General features: G+C 38.1%; 1 protein-coding gene across 1 annotated transcript in view; it reads left to right on the plus strand.

Annotated features, from left to right (window-relative positions):
* The window catches only part of LOC150078007 (FRAS1-related extracellular matrix protein 2-like), a 94,354-nt gene that overhangs the window by 25,634 nt on the left and 42,552 nt on the right, over positions 1-26,168 (plus strand). Inside the window, exon 2 of the mRNA XM_090385347.1 lies at positions 20,882-20,971. Coding sequence (XP_090241473.1) covers positions 20,882-20,971 — 90 coding nt within the window. The remainder of the gene's footprint in view (positions 1-20,881; positions 20,972-26,168) is intronic.

The following is a 26,168-nucleotide window of genomic DNA, read 5'->3' on the forward strand; positions in this document are numbered from 1 at the left end:
TAACGTAAAATTACTTTGGGCAGAAAGTTATCAGAACAGGATGTAGAAGAAATGAGAACAAGATTTGTTTTTATTGCCAGTCTACTTTCACTGATAGAGAAAGTAGACTGGCTTCTTTAAGAAAAGGCGACATGAGTTAAGCCTAATTACACCACGTAAATATTGGTTTCCAATTCATATTGTTGTCCTTGATAGAGGCTGTTATAAATATTGTGCATCCTCCCTCGCCAATGGCTGTTCCTTCTATTGTGTCCACTGAATTCGTTCTAAAGAATTATTTATTATTATTTTTTGTATTAAACTTTTTAATACAGGCGATTCTTTAAAATTCGACACTACACCAACGGGTGGCAACAGTTTTTGTTAAAAGTTTTTCGAATTGTTTCTTTTATTTTCATTCATGAAAATACAGTCCGAGAATATCAGAATGCGATTTTCCCTCCCACATAACAGAAAATTGTTCGCGTTCCACATTCATTTGCTGTGCTAATGCCTTGCAGTTTCCCTCGCACCTGACGGTGTCAACCGCCTCCTGCTCCACCCTCGTCATATGTTACGAGCAGAAAGGGACGGAACAGGCGTTCACACATCAAAGTGAGAATGGTTTAGAAGATGGGTCTCAGCACAGATAGAAACATAAAGTAAATCTTTGTTCCAAGAGAGGATAGGTTGAACAATTCCTGCTTTGTGGCATGAAGAATGTTTTCTAAACATCACCATCGACATTTATGTGCTGTCCATGCGCAGTCACATGACTTTGTATGTCATAGTAACACTGCAGTTAAGCTTCTGGAATGTACCAGCTGCACGTGATGATCCTGTTTCATGCTTCTGTAATACGCACTATTATTCGTATCAATGTAAACTTCTTTTGGGGGGGGTATGCGTGCGCGTTGTTTCATAAATATATCGCTTGGTACCATTTGGTGCCATCCATCAAGCACTAACTGATCTCTATGCGTGTCATGAAACAATAATAGAAGAAAATCTTTATTGTACGGTAAAGATAACAATAATGTGCCCGCCACAGCCAGGAGGCCAGGGGCTTGACAATGATATAGAAATATAAAAATATGTACAGTATAAAAATTTGTGCAGTATAAAAGATTACATAACAATTAAAAACGTAGCATTAGCCATTCAATAGATATGAGTATGTACATAGTTGTGAGGCAGACAGTACACCAAGGTATGTGCATGTTCATATGTACAAAGCACATATTTAAGCATATTCACACAAGTCAGAAAATTTCACAGTGCCAAATTATTGTTCGGTATTGCATTTTCTTGTGAAGACAGTTCGTCGATTTGCCTGCGACGTGCCGTTATGCACCTCATAGGAGATAGCAGATGGAGATATCAGTATGAATCGACATCAGGGGCCAAACAAAAGGGGAACAAGTTCGGCCAACGAGCGCCTGTAATTGCGATCAGAAGCGAATTTCTGGAGGTCAACTCCGATCATTAGCAGGGCTTGTACTGTAGGAAGTACTTTTCCAGGTAGGAATCTGTCACTGATCTTCAGCCTGTTCCGTTGTAGCTGAAGAAGAGGGGTACTTACGCCCTTCCCATAAAATGATCTCCGTTTTATTTGTTAACTTGGCAAACACAGCTAAAATGAGTTTTGTTTTTTCTTGGGGGAGGAGGAGTGAGAACTGAGACCATATTATGGTCTCAGACTTCACATTTAAGCATAAGAAGCCATATTGGGCCCCAGAATGTATACTTGCACATAACCAAAAGTACTCCAACAGACCTCTATTATGTAAAGTGATAGACACCTCCTACTCTGCTCATGCGTATCAGTTCAGACATACCAATGTGAATTTTATGGGTCAGCCTAGGTAGGAGTATGTTAAAACTAGTATGAGTCGTGAAATTAGTGTTAAAATGACATATTGATGTAATGAAGCCATTTTATTCTGCATCTGGCGGTAACTTCAAATCTGCCCTACCATAGAATATTATTCCCACATGTGGGGTGTTGCCCCATAACCTCTCTCTCAGGCTTCTAGACCCCATTCAAATGAGGGCAGTTAGATTAATTAATGACCCATCTCTTACAAAGTCACTCCACTCTATATCATAGACGTCCTGTTTCTGCTGAATGCCATTTCTGTAGATACTTCCATGGGCGCTGTTCTTCTGAATTGCTTCTATGAAAATCTCTCTTCACAAATATTTCTTTAAAATTACAATCTACGGAAATTCAAGTCTAATGTCAACAAGTATCTTCTTTCATCTTCCCAACCTTCACCCCACACACCCAGTACTAAGTACTACAGGTTCTAACATCTTTCGTGTTTGGGGATTTCATAAAGTACAACAAAGGTCATAAATCCGATAACTCCATATGGATGTAAAATAGTTTGAACTAATGTAGCAGCAGACACTTTGTACAATGGAAAATACTGCCAAAAGTAAGGTGTGGACATAAATCCAAACAGCCATGAAAGCTGAAATAAATACGTCCAATGAATTGACTACAATAAACCATAAAAACACTTTAAACTCTGGCTATTGAAACTTTGAAGCAAGATTGTGTGAGTTCTGTCGCCATTTTAATGGAGTATGGCATTCTATCTCATTGCTGAGAGGCACTTCTATTTGTTAAATTTTCTTTAACATCCGCTACGCTATAATAGCCATGAAACCATTAAATATCGTGTGGGCCACATTTTCAATGTACTTCTTTACAATCTTTGCTTGTAATACCTCTTGCACCGAGATGGGTTAGCAGATACGGTAGTTGAGTGACCTTCTTGTCGGTTCTTTTCGGGCCCAATCACGACATGACGTTATACAGTACTTTGAGGATGTAATCACGCCACGTTTTTCGAAGTAAAAACTTTACGACTTTAAAATTGACTGTAGCAGTCGCACAGATCTGCAACGTTAGTTGCATATTGGCTGATTTGTGCGCACGCAAAAGGTATAAAGACAAACCGCCGCTTTACAGCGATATCCGTTTAATTGGTTCCACTTTAGTAATGGCCGACATTTAATTGGCCCTAACACAACCTGGGTTTATAACCTGGACGCGCTGCACGTTTTGCGAATCGTACCTCCGGGGAGCAGATAGGTGATGGCACTGCCAGCTCGACACACCCTGATGGATAAAAGGGATCGGCTGGAAATCTCGAGGCGGAGGGAGATCTAGGAGGTAATGGAGAAGCTGCCGTATCGCTAGCTCCGGGGCTTCCAGTGAGGGGCTGGCTGCGTGGTCTAAGTGAAAGCTAATGGCTCTTAATTAGTTCCGTATCATCGATCCCTTTTTTTCTTATTTTTTACTTAATAGAAAGCATTTTGTCTTCGCTAAATATCAGTTAGTTTTTTTTTTAGTAGATTGAATTTCCTCCTTCAAGGTTTGGGTGGCCATTATAGAAAGCGATCTCTCACTTCGAACTGACGCCCTTCCTTGTGCGACACTTCGGCTCTTTTTGGTGGGATGGTCGAGCTTGAGACGCCTTTGGAGGTGATAATGAAGAATGCTATCGTGGTGGGAACGTGGAGCTAGGAATAGAGGGATTGAGTATTCTTAGGCTGGGATGTCTGTGGAGATACGAAGGTCATATTCGTTCTCTGATTACAGAGAACAGGCTCGTTCGTCTTTGTGTTGTAGGTCACTTCAAATATAAGTAGATTTAATTGCACTTCGATGAGAAATATCTGCCATGGAAATCTCTCTCTCAAAATGGGCCTTTATATCTTGTAGACGTTCCTTCTCTCTTTCTCAATCCTTTCTCTTGCAAAGTACTCAAGAATATTATACATGCGAATGGCAAACAAGACATACTGATGTTTCACTCAATGGCTTGGTCACTTCGACGCCCAGAAATTGGCACCAACTCGCTCTACCATATCTCAGTTTCTCTTACTCTCATTATTTATAATATATACAAAAGATATATAAAAAAGAGCTTTTAGGAATCTTTATGGCTAATCGGACTCCACAGAGATTCCTATCCATCTATTTCTCCATACATCCTCTATTTCATTAATCAATAATAGTTTTCTCTTAAACCAAAAATCCAGACCCGAAGACAGACTTCAATGCAGAATCCTAAAGATAATCAATTTGTTCTGTTATAAGTACCTTCATTAAAGTTTCTTACTTAGCATATATTATTAGTTCTACACTATATTGACATCGTACACAAGATGTTAGCCTACGTCTGTAGATGAATATTTGGTAACTTCTTTTTGCAAGTAATCCTGTTAATTTACCCTTAATTTATCAATCAAATTCAAATGATATACATCATAAACAACCAAAAACATTAACTAAAGAAGTATTACCTTACGAAGAATTATTTTTATCGGTACAATCTTTATATTTTCAGTTCAGTAACAGCGCCACCTATAAAAAATAAGATCAAAGGTTCCAGTAACTCTATACATCCAGCTGAAAACAACTTCGGCCTGAAGGTTAGCCTCGAGTGAACTTCATTTGTACACGAAGTGGGAAGGACATAATCCCTTGTACCAGAAACGGGTGGAGTCAGAGAACATAATCCCTTGTACCTCAACTGCCAATCTGAGTAGAACGAGTTCCTGGAAGTAGCTTAATTGATATTTGAGAATTATTCTAAAAAATTCATTACTCAATTCATTTTATAGTTACCTTCTTATATCAGCTTCAACAAAAGTTGAAATTCTTCATTGTAATGGGCTTCTCGCTGATGTCAAAAAAAATGCAAATGTGATTTATATTAATTTCTTTTGGACAGAATAGCTTTTTCTTAAAGATATACTATCATCCACCTGTTATCTAATTGTCGACGAACGGTTTTAGCACTAGTAGATGGTTGGACACTTTCCTTCTGAGCTGAGTTGAATTTGCTTTATTATTATTAACATCATTTTTACTGTTTTCAAGAGAAAAATCTCTAAAAATAGTCCAGAAGAGTGTACAATGATGACACAGTATTTTTGAAACACTCATTATAAAGAGGAACTGCTACTTTTTTCACATATCACGTGTTGATAAAGTTTTGTCTATCGCTAGCACAGACAGTAAGCTGAATTCGCCAATTCAGAGAAGATTACAAAGTAAAAGACTGATTTTCCGTTTAACGCAGTTTTCGCACTACGCGTTTTCATTATTACGCCATTTTGCGTTATGATGAGAACTTTTTTTCGCTTTTATATTTCTTTTTCATTCTTTCTTTTCTTCCTATTTTCCCCTCTCTCCGAGAGCATCCTGTACCGTTATAAACCTGCTATCAGCCGGTTCTAATTTATGAACTACGTGACCTATTTTATATCTGACAATAAAAGAAAGGTCGCCTCCCTCTTTTTTTTTTTTAATAACAATCCTGTGGTGACTGTCTACATCTGACATGACGGGGAGCTACAGAGAAACGCAACTGTTTAGAAGGCGGCTACCCTTTAACAAGTTAAAAATAATGACCGACTCTTTCAACGCCACCTTCGCGAACAGAACCTTCTTTTCTCGGTCTTGTTAAAGTCCCGTTGAACGCAGCTGTCGAAAGCAACTAGTCAGACAGACATCCTCCGTCGATTATCTATTACTTTTTACTTTATCCTTACCGCAGTGCTCAGTTTGCAATTTGTGAACGAACGAGACAACGACCTCCCATAAGTTGGGCTTTTATAGAAAGATGTACAAGTTTTAAGTTTTTTTTTTTTTTCTTTTTTGTGTTGTTTGGCTCGGTTAATCGTTGCTACTTCAAAGCTGTAAACCAAAAATAGAAAAAAAAAACAAAAAAAAAACGAATGCTAACGTTTATACAGATTTTTTTTAAAGCACTTTCAGATTCTTACATGAGTGTATTCACAGACACGACAGTAGAGATTCTAGTGCGCTGATAAGCTTCGAAAGTTAATCGTTTACGTCCATATATATATAAGCTTCGAAAGTTAATCGTTTACGTTAGTTATTTCTGCAAATTTTTGGGTAAATTAGTCCATTTTTTTTTTCTGAGTGGGCAAAGTTTAGTGACTAGAATACACTGCTCTAACATTAATATCCGGACACCTGCATATCTACAAATAACCTTTATTTACAGGAAAACTAATGTTTGCTGAAACCTTCAACCTGTATGAGAGCCCCCAGTCTCCGTGGAACACTGTGGCACCACCTTTTTTTTGTAGATTTCCTCCAATAATTTCCACTATTCGACTTTCAAAGCGGTGACCAGTTCAGCTCTGTTTTTGGACAGTCTCTTCTCAAACGGACCCGACGATTTAATTCATCCCAGACGTTCTCTAAATGATTGAGGTCAAGGCTCTGGGTTGACCAGTTTTTGACGCAATGTCCTCAAACTAGTCCGTCACAAAGAGAGCAGTATCATGGAGCATTTTCCAGCTGATACAGGTAGGGGCCTTTCAAACACTGCCACAAAGTAGGTAACGTTGTCCAGGACGTCTAGAGAGACCTCAGCATTCACGGTTTTGTCCAAAACAACCAATGTCTTAGACCCAACCACGAAAACCAGCTCCACACCATCCCGTTAACAAACTTAATTCTCTGACGATAGTCTGACAGGGAGCTTTCTCCAGGCATCTACCACATCCAGGCACCCGTCTTATTGATAGACCATGCATGTACCTGGACGCGTCACCCAAAAGCACAGCTCTCCTTTAGTCTAAGGTCCAAGAACTACTGGCGTTGCAATAAGTTAGAACGCGTCTAACATTACTTAGGGTGATTATTGGCTTGGGGACGGCTGCACTGTACTGATGCTGACACGTGTCTCAATCGTCTCATTGAGGGGTTGTATTTGCTGCGACAAAGTCGACCTGCATTCCACACGGGAAATTGTTTGCATGGCTGTCCTGTAACGTTCCGTAGGCGCTTCTGGTGGTTCTGCCCGTTCAACACCAGTCCGCTTCCATTTGGAAGCGGACTGGTGTTGAACGGGCAGAACTTAAAGGATATTAGTAAATATATAGATATGCATAATTATGGCAGGTATTTAAAACTGTCTGTCCCAAAATGTCAGTCGGGTTTGTCATATAAGGAAGAATATTTTAAAATAATACGGAAGAACAGAATAACAAGTATAAAAAACAGGGGTGGGTGAATATTTCTAAGACCAATTTGTGTTGGAGCTCGTTCGGATTATCGAGTCATTTGCAAGGTTTATAAACAAAAGCACCATTCGAAGAGAATGAAGCCCGCAGGGAGTTTAAGTATCTGTTACTCGAGTGAAACCACGAAATGTGCTGTCGATGACAGTGATTGATTGATGAGTAGGAGGACAAGGTGAAACGGAAACAGGGGGGATTTCGGTGATGACAGAGGTCACCAGTGCGTCTCAGGTCAGTTACCACGTGACAACGCGTACCGTGCTATAAAGTGCGCAAATGTTGACTGTTTTGACAACCTCCGCTTCGGAGCTGACGAACTGTTAGGAAAAATGAGTTGACCCCCGGGTTAAATGAGGGCAGTCAATTGCACTCTTTTGGCAATCAATTTCTAGAAGTGTCTGCTCGCTCACTTTCCATATACGGTGATAAGAGGATGGAAGAGGGGCGGGAGCTTCGTCTAAATATCGTGCACATGAGCCGGCCCACAAGAGTTAAAAAAAAAAAAAAAAAAAAATAGCTGTACGAGTAGGACTGAAATAGCTGCCCTTGGACATTAGGTTTTTCTGATTAGCTTCCGCATCTCTTCCTTCTTTATATCCTCTATATAAGTATCGCTTTTCTGAGGGTCATTTTTGATATTTTTTTCTTACTCTTGATTCATAATTTAAAATATGAAACAATAATAAGAAATCGATTAAATCAGTTTAAATCGTTTTTGATTTAACAAATGAATTAAATGAACTCAGGCATTATTTTATTGAAATCTTTCATCAAATCAGGAATGATTTTAAAATCGTTCATCAAATCAGGAATGATTTTAAAATCTTTCATTAGATCATTCATTTTATAAAAAAAAATCTTTCATTAGATCGATCACGTATGACTAAAATATTCTATTAAAATTCATGGGTTTAAAAACATCGCTCATTAGATCATCCATGACTATGGTTTTAAAGAATCTTTCAATTAGATCGATGATTCACTTTATATAACTCTTTCATTAGGTCGATCATTTCGTTCATCAAATCATTCATGACTATTTAAATCTTTCGTTAAATTATTCATAGGTTCTTAAACATATTTCATTGAATGATTCATGATTTTAATCATCCAAAAAACTCCATTACTATTAAAACATTCACTACGCCATTAATGATTTTCTCAGTCTTTCATCAAATCATTAATGATTTCATTTAAGCTTTCACTAAATCATGTGTTCATTTAAGTATTTGGTTAAATCATGAATTCGTTTAAGCCTTTCATTGAATTAGTTACAATTTTATTCAATCTTTCCATTGACACATTTGTGATTTTATTAAAATCATGAATAATTCTTGATTGTTTTATTGAAAACACTATACAAATTCCCCAATTGCTTGATAATAAAGATGCTTATAAGATCATTTTACAATAAGATGATTTTATTGTGTAATATGTTTGTAGAAATTAAAGCCTATAAAGAAGTTGACGAGGTCTTCGCAGAGTCAGCAATACTCGAGTTATTATTTTGCCTTTTTTTTTTTTCATTATACGTCATTAATGATATTCAATGAATAAAAAAACGCCTGTTTGTTGTTCCATCAGAAACTTAGGCTACATGTGCTACACACGAGGTCTCTAATGCACGATTACTTTTTATTCAAACCGCGATTTGGATTCTTCGGGTATCTTGAATAACCTAGAAAAAAAGAGCTTTCATGCCAAAGGACAGATGGGTGTACTTTGTTCATAACTTCGCTCTTGTCAACTTCGAACAGACATAAATGACACGATCACTGTCGTGATTATCTATCATTCTGGATAGACATAGAAAACAATGGGAAGTGACTCTATTCCCACCTTTTGCCTCCTACTTCATCAACAATGAGCTGATGAAGTAGGAGGCAAAACACTAGAAGGGAGTCGTCCCAAACGCTTAACTAAATTATAGAGTCATCCCAGTTCCAAAGATGCTGACTATTTCAATCTGCTCCCCTGTTCTCAAATGCCTTGAGAAGTGTATGTTTAAAGTGGGCCAATCACATCCTTTCCCAGAGACCTCAGCACACACATTACGCACTCTCACAAAGATCACCGATAACATGCATGCAGGCTCTGAATTTGAAAACCCTTCAAGCGTGAGAGCAAGGCTATGTTTTTCTGGATCTGAAAGCGGCCTTTGACTCAATGCAAGTTAAGCCACTTATGCGCCTCCTGGAGAACTACTACGGTTTCATGGGTAATGTTTCGAAGCTCCTCAGGAATCTGCTAACCAAGTGGTGCCTTACCATCCAGCAAGGGAATAACTGGATCACAGAACAGGTGGAAGTGGATCGTTGTCGGCACTGCTTTTTTCAGTGATATTTATTCCACTAATGAATGAAATACCTGCATTTATGGCCTACGCCGACGATATTGTATGTTACCTCTCAAGGCCGGCTAACACCTCAACATTGTATACCCACAATGAAAGCTACGCGGAGATGGGGGAAACCCCTGGTGCCGTCTGACACTAAATACAGCTTACCTCACCAGACCAGATAGAGGAATTATCGAAGTCTGTCATCCTGAACAAATATCTCTCCTCTTTCTGTGAATACGCAATCTATTTTGGGCTTAAAATAAACCCTGAAAAATCCAAATATATCATCTTCTCACCTAGAGTACAAGCAGACTTCAATCCAGCAGCTTCTCTGCAGCCCTCAATTGCGGGGCATGTTCTCGTCGCCACTCATTCCGTAAAATTCTTAGGAGTGGTAACAAATCCAACAACTGCGTTCAAGAGCATTACGGGCTTTCTGGGGTATGAAACTATCTCTGCAGAGCGCACAACAAGGAAACAGTCAGAAAATTTCTCCTCTACTATTTTAGTTCTATCATCAGTTATGGTATTGAAGTTTGGTCGGATGCTCCTATGTCCAGTCTGAAGACGCTCTGGAATTTTGGGTTCTAAAGTAGGCCAACAATTGAGCTCACCTACCTTATACAACATCAAAATCATACCTCTGCATAAATCTGAGATACACTCTTTGTGCTCCGCTGCTCTTGACTTCGTTAATATCTAGGAAATCGTAGGCTGGAAAATCCCTGGTAACTTTCCGAACAGCATCATCGGCCTGCTGAACTCCGCAAACATTTATTGGGATGTGTGGTCCAGAGATGCTGCCTACAGAAGAGAAAAGCGCAAATCCGTAGTCAAGTTCAGCCAGCATTCCTGCAATTGTCAGCGGAATAACACTCAGTGAAAGTTTCCAGACTGTCTCAATGTGTTGCAACTTGTATATGATAACTATACAATGCAATGTAAGCTGTGTATAATCTATTAGCACTTTCTATGTATTTGCTGTGTACCCACAGTTTTTTTTTTTTTTTTTTTTATGTACTGAACGTAATGTGTACAGTTAATTGTGAGATTCCTCTGGTTGCCTGTAACGGGACTCGTGTCCTACATTTTTATGAATAAAGAATTTTATTATTATATCATCAGCCTGTTTGTGTTATTAATTTTTCTTCCATTATGTTTCTGCCATCACCGAGTTATTTCCTCTCCGAACAAGGAACTTGCAACTGTTTTATCTACCTGAAATACGATATGTCTTTCCCTTCTCGAAGCACCCATTGACGTTTCATTTTGTAATCCCCGCTATCCACGCACCCATCCCACCCCCGATGTTTGGTCTCTTACGAATGGGAGTCGGTCACGCGGTCAAGGGCGTCCGAACACCATTTACACCCCAACCGTTCGACGAAATAACCGCGTTGGCCTTCCTGGTCTCACTCGATGATTGGATGTTTATTATTGGAGGAAAGCAGACGTTGATGAAAGTGTGCAGATGACCCTTGGTGACACAAGAATCGTATCACTTGAGATGTTACGAATGACTCTGTTGGGCGGAACAACTTCCTGGTTTCCCGGTAAAACTGTCAGCAGCATTCCCGAAGGAACATCTACACCTCATGAGCTCGTTAATACGGTGTGTGTCCTGCTGACTATCCCCTCTGCGGTTTGTGCATATCGTACAATATACAGCACCGGTATTACCCTGAAAAAATGTCTGAGTTGGGAGGGCAGATAACCTCTATTCTTATAGTATTACGCAATAATAGTGGAAAAACAAGCAAAGCAGAGAAGAATGTAGAAAGAGAAATGATCTGACGGGAACAAAGAGAATTTTAAATGAAAAAAAAAGAACTGAAAGTTGGAAATAGAAAGTTGAATATTAAAAGTAAGAGGCAAATTACAATAGTTTTTCCGAATATCTGCTTTGGGACAATTTTTTTTTTTTACAATCTCATGAATTTTTAAATGTACTCTAGAAAAAAGCGTGACTTGTATTCTGAGAAAAAACCCCCTCTCCTCTCCCCCCCAAAAAAAACCCCCAGATAATTCATTCAAAAGATAAAGAAATCCTCCTTCTCTCTTTGTGTTCAGTGAAGTGAGTCCTAAAAAACTTCGTAATATTAAGCAGACTGTAAACAGCAATTGTGCAGGAGAGGAAATAGCATTTGATTTTTTTTTTTTTTTTTCGGGGTTCCTGAAAAGTCAGTTCTTAAAAGTAAATATCCACAGCTTTGCTCTTATTTTCAGCGTGTTGGTTTTCTCTTTCGAATCGGTGGGCGTACTGACAGCCTTCGTAAGCTCCCTTATAGTAGGTTCTTGTTACAAAAGAAGGAAACACAAAACGAGCAAATAATGGCCCCTTTATCAGTGCCCGTATTCAGTTGCCCCCTCTCAATAATGATCTGCTCTACAATACGTCTGACAGCTGCTTGGTGCGGTATGCATGACGCGTACTCAAGAATTTCAGCAAACACGTCCACTAGAGATGGTCACTGCTAGTGCTAACAACATAAGAGTATTTGGACATTTTTAAGATATCCACGTTTTGATATCTAGATGGCGCCAAACTGTACAAATATCAGAGAGATCCTTATGTAGTATCGCTGAAATCAGTATCAACTTGAAGATAATCAGTGCATAGAATACAAAAAAAACAAAAAACAATAAGTAGTAAAATCAAATAGTTCCTGGAATCGCACGCTGGTATTTAAAATTGGTTTGCGCTACGGCCAGAAGGTTTTGTGGGGCGTTGACGTTCACCTTGGTGCGCATGCATTTGGGAACTGGCTCGATCATTGCACTCGCGTGTCACAGCTCAACACATGGCGATTGCGGAATGACACAGTTTAAACAGTGCGTCAACATCAAGTTCTTTAAACCGGGCAAAAAAGATACAGAGACACTGCAAGTATTATGGTTAAAAAGAGTGGTTTAATCGGTTAAAAAACTGATAGGAAACGACGAAAATGTCAGGAAGGAAAGTGAAGGAGGCGGGTGCATAAGTACACCTGCTTTGAGTGACCGGGGTTCAAGCCCATGAATGCTAAATACGCTGCTGTTACTTGTATTCTCTCTATATTGCGAATTGACACAGCTACTCACGAGCTGGATTTAGAGAATAATTTTAACATAGTTTACTAGGATTTTAGCAAAGCATTTGACTGTGTCCCTCATGATGTATAAGCTTGAACAGGTTGGGATTACTGGTAAGATTCTAAGATGGAGTGTTGGGTGGCTGCAGAGCAGGAGACAGAAGATTTTGAATAATGAATATTCTTCAAATTGGCGTAATGTTAGGAGTGGATTCCCACAAGGATCGGTTCTTGGACCACTGTTGTCAAAAATGACATCGATAAATGGATAGAAGGCGTGATGTCAAAATTTTCAGATTACATAAAGATTAACAGAGTCGTAAATGATCAGTGCCAAGGAGTGCTCCTTCAGAATGACTTTAATAGCCTTCAAAGATGGTCAATGAAGTGGTAGAATTACCACTTCACTTACACTTTGGGAATAACAATCCACAATAAGTTATACACATGATGGGGTTAAATTAAAAACAGTGGAGGAGGGAAAGAGAACTGGGCGTTAAAATATGGGAAGGTATGAAGTTTTTGAACAGTGTAAACAGGCAGCTAGGAAAGCCCATGGTGTCCTATCGACGATTTATCAAACGCTATCCTAAAGAGGTAGGAAAGTCATAAAGAAACCCACATTTGGAATACTCCGTTCCAGTATGGAGACTTCATCTGAAAAAAAGATATTGAGCTTCGTGAAAGGGTCCAAAGACGGGCAACTCGAATGGTGAGATCGGCAGGAGGCCGATCGTATGAGAAAAGACTCCGATTATGTGGGCTGCAGAGCTTGGCAACCAGGCACCTCAGATGAGACAAAAAGCATGAGAGCCGCCTCGCCTGAGACCAACTGGCTGAGCCATAATGTTTTGGCTCATCAGTAAAATTCTGACACGAGAGAAATATAAATGACACTGGATTCAGTACACAAAATACACATGATAAACAGTTAAATATGATGTTTTTTTACAACAATTAGTGACTGGAAGATTCATGTTATCTCAAATGATATAACCAAAGAATTAAACAGTTTGTCCTACGAACATAAGTAAGGTTATCCCGTTACCGAAACATCCTGAATATGATAATCTTATTTGAAAAAGATGGCCTTCTAGATTTGGATTCAATTGTTTCGTATTTTTCGTCGTCGATCATACTTGTTTAAGCTTTTTTTTTATTTCCAAGTAATTATGGCTTTAATAAACTGTCGAGATAAAGAAAATTAGGGTACAAATAATGGGGAACGTTCCATAAGTAAGTTATTAAACACCTGACAGCATACCCTTCATTCTGTGACATTTGTCGCATTTATTTTCTGTCTGTCTCTCTTCTTGATAAATTAACTCAGATAACTAATTATTCTTGTACACCTCTGAGCTACATATCCTACTCGTCGTACATGTGACTTGGTTCACATATCGAAACGACCTCTCCCGAAGGAAAGGGGACGTTTCCAGATCTGAGCGGAAACATTCTATCGGGTTACGTGTCACGAAATAATTTACAGCATTTACTGGGGGTATAACCTACATATTTTCTGTAAGAAGGTATAGGGATCGAAGAAAGAGGATGGGGGAAGTCAGGCGTGTTACATTTCATCTCTATTAGGTTTGGAGACCACTCCCTGTAATGACAAGTAAGATGTGAACAGAACACTTACATGATTCCACTGTGGGTATTTGATTTATGGCCTGAACTGTTAGGGTCGTTAATAATATCGATACTGGGTGACAGTCGGATTGCCAGGACCAGAAATGCGGACTGATTACGTGCCAATAAACACGCCGGAGGAATGCAGATGAGGAACAAAATCTACTGCACTCATTAAAAAAATAAAAAAAACGAACATGAGTGCAGTAATGTAAGTTGGGTGAGGAATTAGTAAGAGCATATCAAATAGGCAAGCGATATTGATTGATAATAAACATCCCATACTGAATGGAAGCCATTTTAACATTGTTTATGACCCCTGCTGGGGTGTTCGTTGAGCAATCAAGTACAGTTCTGTAATTGAATACCTCATCTAGGTTTGGCTTTGGTTCCGACTTCACGTTTCTTTCAAGTTTTACCGCCATGATTTCTTATTTCAGCAGAGCGCCTTAGTCAGGTCGTTACTCCAGCAAGGTGTCAGGTTTCTAAATATCTTTCATCCGTAACGCGAAAGAGCAGCACATAAATACACATTGGAACTACCATGGGCCAGTTCCTGTTGGCTAATGTCATCCGGAACGAGGGATTATCATAATGCATATCCCTCCACTAAATCACTGCCAGGCGATGGAGTCGTAAAACTGGTTTATTTTCGGCGTTCTAATCTCATTAATGTGCGTATATATTCAACTCATCTACGCTAACCGTATCTCAATGTCGCTTAAATCTCCCCAACGCCCCGAAATTATGCATTTTAACTTCATTGTGTTACGATTCTGTACAAATTTCTATTGATCATCTTTAGATATATCCAAAAGTGTATTCGTGCTTTCGTAATAGATGTTTGATCATAGCATCAACATCTTCCCTGTTCACATCACTAACAGTCATTTTGAAACCTAGCCACAGTGTTCTTCATGGGTACTCATGTTCGTTTTGAACTTGTAACTTCATAAACTTGACACTTTACCATGACGTGCTCTGAATAAACGTCTACCAACTGCAATGAATTTGACAACATTTATGTTAGCTAAGCCAACCATAAATCGCCCTCGCGGGTAGTGTGTTGGATAGCGTCGCTGCTCTCTCTCTCTCTCTCTCTCTCTCTCTCTGGAGCTACGACAACCCCGCGTCTCAGCCTGTTTCATGCAAGTTCTGAAACAAACTACGGAAATCAAACACTTTGAATCCCCCCCCCCCATATACACACGTTAGTTTCTTTGCTGTTTTCAAACAACAGCCAAACACTTAACCAGAATGTGATTAGTGTGGCCACCTAGTGATGCAATATAAGGACCCATAAGGGACTCTCTCTCCATAAATGGTTAGGTACACCATCTAACAGACAGTAGGTCCTACCTTTAGCTTACAGAATAGCCTTAATTTTCCGTAGCATGGACTCAACAAGGTGTTGAAAACGAGCCACAAGGATGCCGTGTTGACTCAATTGCTTTCCACGGTTGTTGCAAATTGTGTGATTGCATATTTGCCTCCTCTGAACCATGGCGAAAGTAGTCAGAGCACGTTCTGCTCCGACTATTATGCCACATTCAATTTCATGAAAGGGTTGGTGTAGTTAATAGAGTTGCTACTCGGTGTAAATACTCTGTATAATATTACAATAAAATAAAATTGTTTGAACAATTAAGCCGTCTGAAAAATTCAGGCCTAAATTTCAAGGTTTGTCAATTGTTTAGAGTATATTCTTTGGTTGTATTTCTCTAATGAGATTTTCATTTTTATAGATACGAGAGTATTTATAATAGTGGTTCTTGCACAAGAGTCCCCACATAAATAATAGCCAATTGGGTTCTTCCCTTCCTGTACGTGTGATAAATGTCTTGTCATACCCCAGAAACCTTTATTAGCTACCCGTGCGCCTTGAATTCCCTGTGATGGAGAGAACGGCGCAGTTAGGAGGGAACTGCCAATAGGCACGAACTCAGTATTAACCCTGCAGCAGTTAGAATCGTTTTTACAAATACCAGTGTCAAGGTTCAGGGTGGCGAGTTGGGCTTTTCTAATACAAATTCATTAGCAATGATTTGGTAAAAACCTATTTATATATCATTAGTCTTTCAGTAGACATGACATTACATGAAGACAGATCGCTTAGACGTATAATTTGCAGTGGACAAATGACACATACAGAGTAAACCTATAAATATAGGGCTTACAGTTACATAATTTTAGCGTTAACTACTTCAGCCAACTTGAATCATTTTGTACAATCGGCAGAAAAAGGTCAACGAAAACACTGTATTACACTTTAAATATAATGAATAACTTCTGTTGAGATTGTCTATCCGCATTAGTAAGTTTTCGCCGTTATCAGCAAGGCCACTAATGGGCCTCCGAAGGAGAATCTTGAAAGGGGTAATCAGGGATGGTTCTCCCCTTGAACTAATGTATAATTTCTATGCTAAATTCTCCAGCAAAGGGTATGCAGTAACGATCCAACTCCTCTAGCGAACTATACCGCGTCTTTAAAATCTATCAAGCATTCTTCAGGTACAGATTATGGGTTGTACGTTCATTTTGACGTACCCTGGAGCAATTGAGCAGCCAGTTATCTACCTTACGAAACACAATTAGCATATTTAAAAAAAATCATCAACTAAAGTATTCCGGAAGACTAAATGGTTTTCTAACGTTGATGATTCAGCCTCTGGCCTAAACAAGGCCAACGTGTTTCTCTGTGACCCCTTTTCTTGCTGCCACAACGAGAAGGGTACCAAAGGTTAATTTTTTTTCCCTTGGATTTTTTATTTCTCTTTTTGTTGTTGTGCTGCGGATGCTATACTCACACGTATAGAAAAAACGTTGATGTCTTCAGTGAGTAGTCAATACAGATATCACAGGATGAGATGCTTGGAGGGTATGTTGAAAGAAACAGAACTAGAAGAGTTTTTCAAGGTCGTACGTGCATTCTACAAATGGAAATGATAAACAGACAAGAGCTATAATTATGCAAATTAAAATGGCAATATTAGAAATAATGGTGCTTTTTTATGTTATACTGTTTTTTTGTTTTCAAAATTCCTGCTTCAAGAGTAGGTGTTTGACTTCGAAAATTACGTTCTTAATGTTATGTAATTATACAACCCATATTCCATCCTTCGTATTTGCAGGTAACCACAATCTCTGCAGAAAATTCGTAATAGTTTTAATCTTAGAAGAAAAATATCGTACAAAGATATCAGCTATCTGTGAAAGCAAATGGAACGTGTTTGGAAACTCGTTGTGTGATTTTAAACTTTAATAATCCTCATTTTATTATCCTTATGAAAGCATAATTTAAAAACGTTTGCTTTAACAGTATGTTTTAAGAAAGTATTGGTATTATGGACGCATACTATTAGGGAACAGAGTTGTGATGTCATATGTCAAAGTCATTGATAAAAAAACAAAAAGCTGCGTTTCTTCCATGGCATGAATTTCACTGGCTGCAAGTGTGATTGGTAGCTGCCATAATTCTAATTGTCATATGACACGGAAACATTACTGTATTTAGAGCTATATAATTAAGAAAGTTTTTTTTAATAAATGTTACATCTCTGGTTGTGGTGATGAATTCATCGAGCCATTACTGGATTGAGGGGTAGATTTACCTTTCCTCTGTTCTTGAAGTAGTTGAGCAACAGAAGGATTGAATCCTCGATTGACAAGTCTTCCTCTTTATTACAACGATGGCTGAGAGTTGTAAAACCGACATAAGAATAATCCATCTTAACAGTTTTACCAACGTTGGTCAAAATTGGATCCCTCTTTCGTGTTGCTCCGGTTCCTTTGATGTATTTATGGGTTATTCCTGTCATCTAATACGTCGAAAGATAGTAAAATTTTAAACGTTCACAAGAACTTCAAAAAGATTCTGTATCTATAAAAAAAAAAACAACACTTTTATAATTCATAATTAGCCATATGAAACTGTTTTATCAGTTATGAAATTAGAGAGGAAAATAAATCTACTTTTTATCTTGCTATATGGGTGTTTGGCCAGTTAACAGTTGCAGGAATGTTGCCTGCAACTGTCCATTATCTTTTCAGTACTTTGTTTAATGACATTTAGCATACTAATCGTGTTATCCCCAGGTTTTCGCTAAACAAATGATCTCTATAAGCCATCTAAACAATCCACAAGGGGAGGCTTGTGTATATAATAACGTACATTTTCTCCTAGCTTAAGGTTAAAACCCTATTTAGAAAATCTTCTAAGAGAGTCAGGATTTGAAGAGGTACTTAAAAATAGTCTCCGGTGTGTCAAGAGCATCACTGCCTAGTTCAAGCGGCACCAGAGGGTTAGTGTTCTTAGACTGTCGCCGGATAGTCTTAACACTTGTTGGAATGCAAGTGACTGTGAGGGAGTGGAAGGGGAGGGGCGGAATAGTGTTTCTTTTTTTGGTGGAGTGATGCTACGAGAACCATGCACAGCTGGGAATAAAAAGGGGGAGGGGAGGGGAGATTACATCTTTCTGCAATTTCCAGTAGCTGGCAGTGCAGTGATTAGAATGCTTTTTTGTTACTTGAACTGTTTATAATTCGAATCTAGAATGAACATTTATCAGCGCAGATATATTGCCCATAAATCAGAACTCATTTTAGTCCCTAAACGAGTTGATTAAAGAAAATAAACTAACTTCTAAGCATCTGAAAAACTATCAACTGATCGTACAGATAAATACTGAGCTAATGGATTATCTTTTCTTTTACAAGTGTCACTAGATGTTTGTTCTTGACCTACTTTGTTCTTAAAAACGCACGCAAATACCCTTTGAGGCGCCAAACACTTCAAGGAACTGTTATAAGTTATTGTGTTCAACCTCTTGCTCGACGGCAGTAACAAAATACCTTGTATTGTGTCACTGGTTATAGCAGAACACTTTTGTCATACGTTGGACACATCGGTAGTTTGGAGAATTCTATATTTCATACTACTCGCCCTATTCCATTTCAGTGATGTCATGTAATAGAAAATGTCAGCTGTTTTCCTAATTTGGGAATCCTGATAATATCTGTGCGTTTGTCAGGAATCCGATATGTCCTTTGAAGTTGTAAGATGGTGCTGTTGACCTACTGCCGACTGAACAAGCTATGAAAGAGGTAAAAAATCTCTAGAGGCCAAGGGGTCAAAAGGGAAGGGATATAAGGGTTAAAGGATTATGTATATAGTCATAAATTCTCTCTGAAAGATTATGCGGATTAACTTTCCTATATTTCGTATACAAAACTTTAAAGAACATCCCCAATAGGCCAAAAATTAGCAGTTCTGTTTATCTTATTTTACTCTGATTTTATCAAAGATAAAAACATAAACGTTTAGCAGAAATGAATCCGTCTGGTTCAATTAGGCAGGGAAAAACTATTTATCTTCGTATTAATAAGACACAAACTGGGTGTAAGTTGAAAAACAAAAATAACCAAGTTAACTGTGTAAATAAAAGATAAACTTAACATTTGCCTTTCAGCAATATCTGGCTAGTTGCCAAGAATCTCAGTTAGTGACATCTCTTTATGAAAAAAATTAACAAATCAAGTAACGTAGCATGAGTTGTCATGACAACATTTTAAAGAGACACGCGCACAACTGTTTAACAATAGAGTATTTAGGCCAAAGATTTTTTTTAGGCCATCTTAACAGTTAAAGCTGAATCTCGTAAATAGTTGGTTTTGAAAATTAACAAACCATTTTTTTCGATAACAGTTTAACTCAAAACAATTTCGCAAAATAACTGTGTTTTCATATTTTAGTAATTCATAACTCATTCTTTCTACGAGCCAAAGAAAAAAAATGTAAGAGCAATGATCCAAGTGTTACAGAAGGGGACAATGGACTCTTTATTTAACTGTACATTCGCTAAACGGTGGCTAATAGTTGTAACAACCCACTTTAACGGACAGGGGTCGTGTGTAGTCTGCTGTAAACTGATACTGTTCACTTTGCCGGGTTCAAATTCAGTCCACTGGATTGGCAATCCTCGTACAAGAACCCTTGACATTGCCGGTTATTTACATGTCTTGCCGAAAAAAACTTTTAAGAGAAAATTCCGTGAAAACAAGGTCAAAACAGTAATTTTTAAATATTAAAAAACTTTTTTATAATAAAGAGAAATATTCTTGGAAATTTTTATAGAGTCCTTTTAGGCCACCTGTTTGTTATCCTCTGAGAGATCTTTCTATGGCAGCTCCATATGGCAACGCAATGCCAAACCACCATGTAAACACACGAAGGGGATGTATATAAAAAAAAAGAAGAAGAAAAAAAAACTTGTACAGGCAAAAGTTTTATAGTTCAAATTACCATATTTAAGGCTTGTGTCACCAACCTTCTTCTGATACAATCTAAAAGGGTTAAAGCAATATGGGGTATGTTAGATAACTTGGATTCAGTTGCTCTGTTGGCAACTCTTTATTAAAATTTGGAGCATGTAAATAGTGCCGCGATTCGAGTAACTTGCCATTTGTTTATAAAGATCTGTTGCGAGATAAATTTTAAGGATTGCTCGTATTCAAAGCTGTATAGTGCTTCTCGCAATAAAGATATTAGAATTTATAACCATTAAGTGGACCCTAAATTGTGACGTAGATGATGCACAGGTGTTAGAGTTACATTGGATGAATGTCCAATATTAACACTGCATGAAATGCATCAATGAATCTTAAATATTTTGATATTATAAGAGTCATAAAAAAATTAATGAATAACAAAAAAAAATGCAGAAAACTTACAGCATATTCCAAAACTGTTATGACTGATATATTATTTTAATTTCTTTGACAGCTGACATTGACAAAATGAAGATTTTTTACGTTCTGGACAATGATGTCAACGCTACTAGCGATGTCTTCACTTTTAAGATTGTAGACGAAGGTATGGATATTTATTTATATATTTATTTGGTTTATTGACAATTACGAGTGCATACGTAATTTATCTCTTATAGCATTTTAACATTTACTGTTTGTTAAATAATATCTGATTATATCTGATTTTTGATCTTTGCAATTATAATTGCCAAGAACTGGTTTCATCAAAATATGCATATCACCTTAATGTTTTCTATCTATGGATCTTTTGTACGCGAACTTTTTTGGTCTCTGTGCATCATCAAACGTATGACTCCACTGAGGATTGGGCCTCATCATCTTTTTGACTGCCATTATTATCAAACTCTACGCAATGAGAAAATTGGGCCCTTGGCTCGTGATGATGTATCGAAATTTTTACAATAAAAACAAATTTTTAAAACAATAAATTTCTGCTAACGTCTTTACGCTTCATTTAGAAGTCATAACTAGTCAGTGTGTGCTCTCAGTAGCTCTTGTTTCTTCTACTGTGCCTTCTCGTCCTACTGACACCACCTAACGAAACGATACGAATCTCCAGCCTTCTCTTCCAATTGTCGGACAGGCAAAAAGTGACCCTGAATTCATTTGCACATGACCAAGTAGGCATGATCGATTTGCCGAACAAAGGTTAAATGTGCGAATATTTTAAACACTGTTCAAAACTGTACTTGCACTGGTGTTCAAAGGAAGTGCATTACCCAGGAATTTCACATTTCTAGTATTTTTTCGCGATGGTATGTTACATTAATGACTAGCATCACAAATAGAAATATAAACAAAAGATATTTATTAATAGTTAAGGCAAAGCTAAGTAATATTTGACATGTGCTCTCAAAATATTCCAAAATTAGCATTTGCAACCTTTATACAACAGTTTTGGTAAACACGACAATTGTGGCTAAAATGTTATCAGAAGCCCTCAATTTGCTTCAGTTTATCATTTTAAATGGACAACAAAATGAAAAGTTTACCGGGTGCAAAAATAATATTTAATTAAACCGCCTCTGGCCCAGATGACAGTAGCACACCGTCGAGGCATTAACAAGATCAATTTCTGAAGATAATCAACTGATAGTTCATGGTTCTAAACACGAATTATGGCTTCCTGAAATTCACGAAGGGTCTTTGGTTTCTTTCTGGCAACTGCAGATTCCACACGATGTCAACAGTTCTCTATAAGATTCAGGTCCGGGCTGTTTCCTTACCAGCTAAGAGTTGTAATGGACCGTTCTTGCAACCATTTTTTCACCTGTAACAAATGTAAACACATTACTGTCGAACTTCTAATGCAGAAATGAAGATAAAGTAACTACAAAAGTGCCTACTTACACTTTTCGCCCGGTCACAAGGAGCAGAGTCGTTCTGAAAGATGCAGTTACTTGGCAGGTTGAAATGGTCTCTAATGGTTGGCAGCAATTTGCTTTACAATATAGCCAAGCATCCATTAGCATTTATGGAACCTTCAATAAACTGCAGGTGACCTACTCCGAGATACGAAATGCACCCCATATCATTTGGCTGGTAGGGAATTTCACTGTAGATGCCATGCAGTCTTAATGGTATTCTTCACTACGTCTACAGCGAATCGTTTGTCTCCCATCAGAGCCATACAGTCTTAATGGTATTCTTCACTACGTCTACAGCGAATCGTTTGTCTCCCATCAGAGCCATGCAGATTGAATTTCTTCTCATCCGAGAAAATACCTGACTTCCACTGCTTGGGGGTCCATTTGACATGCTCCTTACACCAAATTAATCGGGCCTTTTTCACTTTTTGTGTGAGGAAGGGCTTCTTAGGACGACGGGCTACAAGTTCATTTTTGAAGAGGTGTCTTCTGACTGTTACTACACTTGCTACCACTCTTGTATGTTCTTCGCATTTTCTTTTCAGCCAGACAAAGAAGGCATAAGCGCTTCAAAACGCGGTCCCGTTTTGGCGTAGAAACACGTTTGCGTCCGGTTCCTTTTTTCCTATCAGCATTCTTGAGTTTGGAAAGAAATCTACTCACTGTCGACTGATTACAAGATATGAGCAATATCATGGTCAGAATATCCTTCCTCACGTAAAGCAACAATAGCACTCTTTCTTCGTCGCGTCAACTGCACGTAACTCGCCATTCTGACACAAGCAAGCAAGGAATGACTGCAACTCTTGCAGAGAGTGCTTATATAGCTGAAACAGCTGATGAACAGAAAGTAACAGCTGATGCAATATTACGTCATCACCTACGCGTATCAATCTTATCTGATGCAATCTGTAAGAAATATTGTCATATACTTACGTTATTCGGACGACAATTACAATTTTAAGGGGCGATGATGTACTTTCTTTGAAGACCAGTGTATATATGAATGACTATTTTAATTGGTATTATTAGAGGGTCGCACATCTCTTCCATTACGACATCTTTTCCCCAATATTCTTCTTCCAAATTCGATACATGAACACAATAGATTTCCAAATTTCTTCGCCGATAGGAGTTATTCGGTCCACGAATAGTTAATTCTAACGATCTATCCATAGATATATTCCCAGTAATAATAAAATTTCTAAATGCATTTTTTTTTTTAAATCTGCCCATACATGTTCAATGGCATTAATATCGCAGTGGTATGGCGGCAATCTTAAAACTAAGAATCCTTTTTGTTCAAATTTATATATTTTATTTTGAGAATAGCGTTTTACTAAATCCAAAAGTTCAACTTTTCTAAGATCTTCATTGAAAGCAATATTATTCCGGGAAAGCCAATCCATTTATTCCTGCTTTCTGAATGATGAATTAGAAGATTTGTTTAACTGTGTGGAATGATAGGATGCGTTGTCTACAATTAGCAATTTTGCATATAAAACAATAAGTCGTTTTGAAGTATTTCCTCACTGATAGACGCCTCAAACATCTTTACCTTGCCAGCATTTATTAAATGTCAAATTGCTGACAATAAGGCAGTGGTCACCTTGAGTACTGCACACATGTCTGGAGACTTCATTTTAGGAAGGATGTAGAGCGGCTGGAACGAGTAGAGAAGGGCAACGAGATCGGAGAGGGGAACAAATGGCTGCTCTTACAAAGTAAGGCTTAAGCTCTGCAAATTCATCAAAGGCACTACTACCTGTACCTGAAATGGAATCGTCCTTAGCCTTTTGCCAGGCACGGTCGAACAGCACTTGCTATATTTAACTAAACTTCCGTACTGAATCTTTTGGCTTGACTCTACTTATCTGTACTATTCCCCTTGATTAGACCTTTGGAATGGCTTCGAATATCTTGTTCTTGTGGATCTGATGATGATTGGGCTCACCTTTTATTTGGCTGTACAAACTATTCGGCATTATGCAAGACCTTGACAGCTGCATCTTGGTCTCTTCCAAGGAATAATGAATCTATATTTCTAAAAACAAAATCCAACTCTGAAAACCTATCAACAAATCTTGAACCTGTAATATCTCGCAATGAAAGTCTACTGGCATTCTAAATATTACTTATTAACGTTAATCCTTGAAGAATAAAGTTGAAAAAGTTTAATCTAAAAGGATTCCTCACCCTCCCTTTGGATTTCCAAGGAGTATCGTTATTGCATTGCTAAGTGGCATTTTAATTCTTATTCTATTTTATTATATTATTAAAAGTGCCTTCAGACAATGGGAAGCTCCCTCCTGCGTTAAAAGTTATGATCACCCATACACCAGAACTGTTGCTAATTCGCATCAATCAAGCATTGTCTTAACTAATAGTGACCACATTTATAAATTACGATCGCAGAATTCTATCCTTCTAATACATAAAAAAGTACTTATTGAGACAATTGAACTTGCATGAGGTTTTATGAACCAATGAAGGTTAGTTCGCTGCTGCATCTTTCGCTTATGGCCTTTTCTGGCGGCTGGGCCATGACCTGTACAAAAAGATTAATCTCTTGACGTCACTACAGAATGAATGTCTGTCCTAACTAGAAACCCAAGACTTGGGTTGCAACGTGTTAGTGGTGAGATACAATAGATGAACAGAAATAAAACATACGACCCCAATAAATATAAAAAAAATTACTGCAATGAAAACAGGGTCGTTTTGTCACGTGATATGTCATAATCTAATCCGACATATTCAATAAGAATATTTATTTTTCATCTTTTTCCCTCTCTCTCTCTCGTTACTAATCAGAAGGAAGATTCAGTCAGAAATAATCTTCGTTATTAAATTAGACTACTGTTCCTGGGACAAATAAAAGGTTCGTTAGTTACTCTCATAGTCTTTGGGCTGAAAGAAAGAGGTTGGTTGGGTTTTATTGGCGCATTAGCAAAGAAAGAGGGATCGTGTATAAAAACAGAACAGGTGGGCTCGAAGTCGCTATACGCAAGACTGTACCTACACATTACGAGGCTATTTAGGTTTCAGAAAATTGAGAACGCAAGTGAAAAACAAAAACGTTTCTAATATTAGTGGTGAGTTTCTAGTAGTTTCTTGATTATCGTGATTAGATGTAATAGTTATTGCTTGAAAAAAAGTAGCCAGATTTCGTATATTGAATTTCAAATGAGTTTTTGTTCGCATGTGCACCATGACTTAAGTCGTGCAGATGTGGATGACATTGACACACCAAAGGTCGTGCACCAATGAAGGGGGGGGGGCATTGGAGATCCATTTGAGCATTAGGTCTACCCACGAGCGAGTTTTTGCCAAGGGTGTTCCTCACCCTTTGGATTTCCACGAATGCTTTACTGAAGACTTCCTTCATTCCTGTAAGCAACAAAACTAAAATCAGCTTCCGGGATGTTGTGGAGAGTGACAAATGTACAGCATCCTTGACACTTTTGGGTGAAAGAAATTCTCTGTTTGTCAGAAAGTATCCCACATTTTAAATAATGAGCAACAGTGAAGTGAAATGACACTAGGGCGCACCTCTTCCGTCCAGTTCTTCTACTAATTGCGCAGCACACCGACCTTGAGGTAAAACCCCATGAACCATTTTGTGTGTGTGTCTCTCTCTCTCTCTCTGAATTCGGATATCACATGATCCAAGATCTCACTGAAACCAATTGCACCATGTATCAATTAATACTATGCATAATACTCCTTCATTACGTTGTCTTTAAATTTTTAAAAATGAATATACTGTTGTTAACTTAGTAGTTTGATGGTGTCTGCTGAGCCCTCGATTTATAAATCGCCGATTTTTTTTTCGAAGATGTGCATGATCGAAAATTTCCGTTGATTTGTGTC

This window comes from Mastigoproctus giganteus, chromosome 11 (genome assembly GCF_048544385.1).
Source record: "Mastigoproctus giganteus isolate SK-2022 chromosome 11, ASM4854438v1, whole genome shotgun sequence".
In the NCBI taxonomy this organism is placed as follows: Eukaryota; Metazoa; Arthropoda; class Arachnida; order Uropygi; family Thelyphonidae; genus Mastigoproctus; species Mastigoproctus giganteus.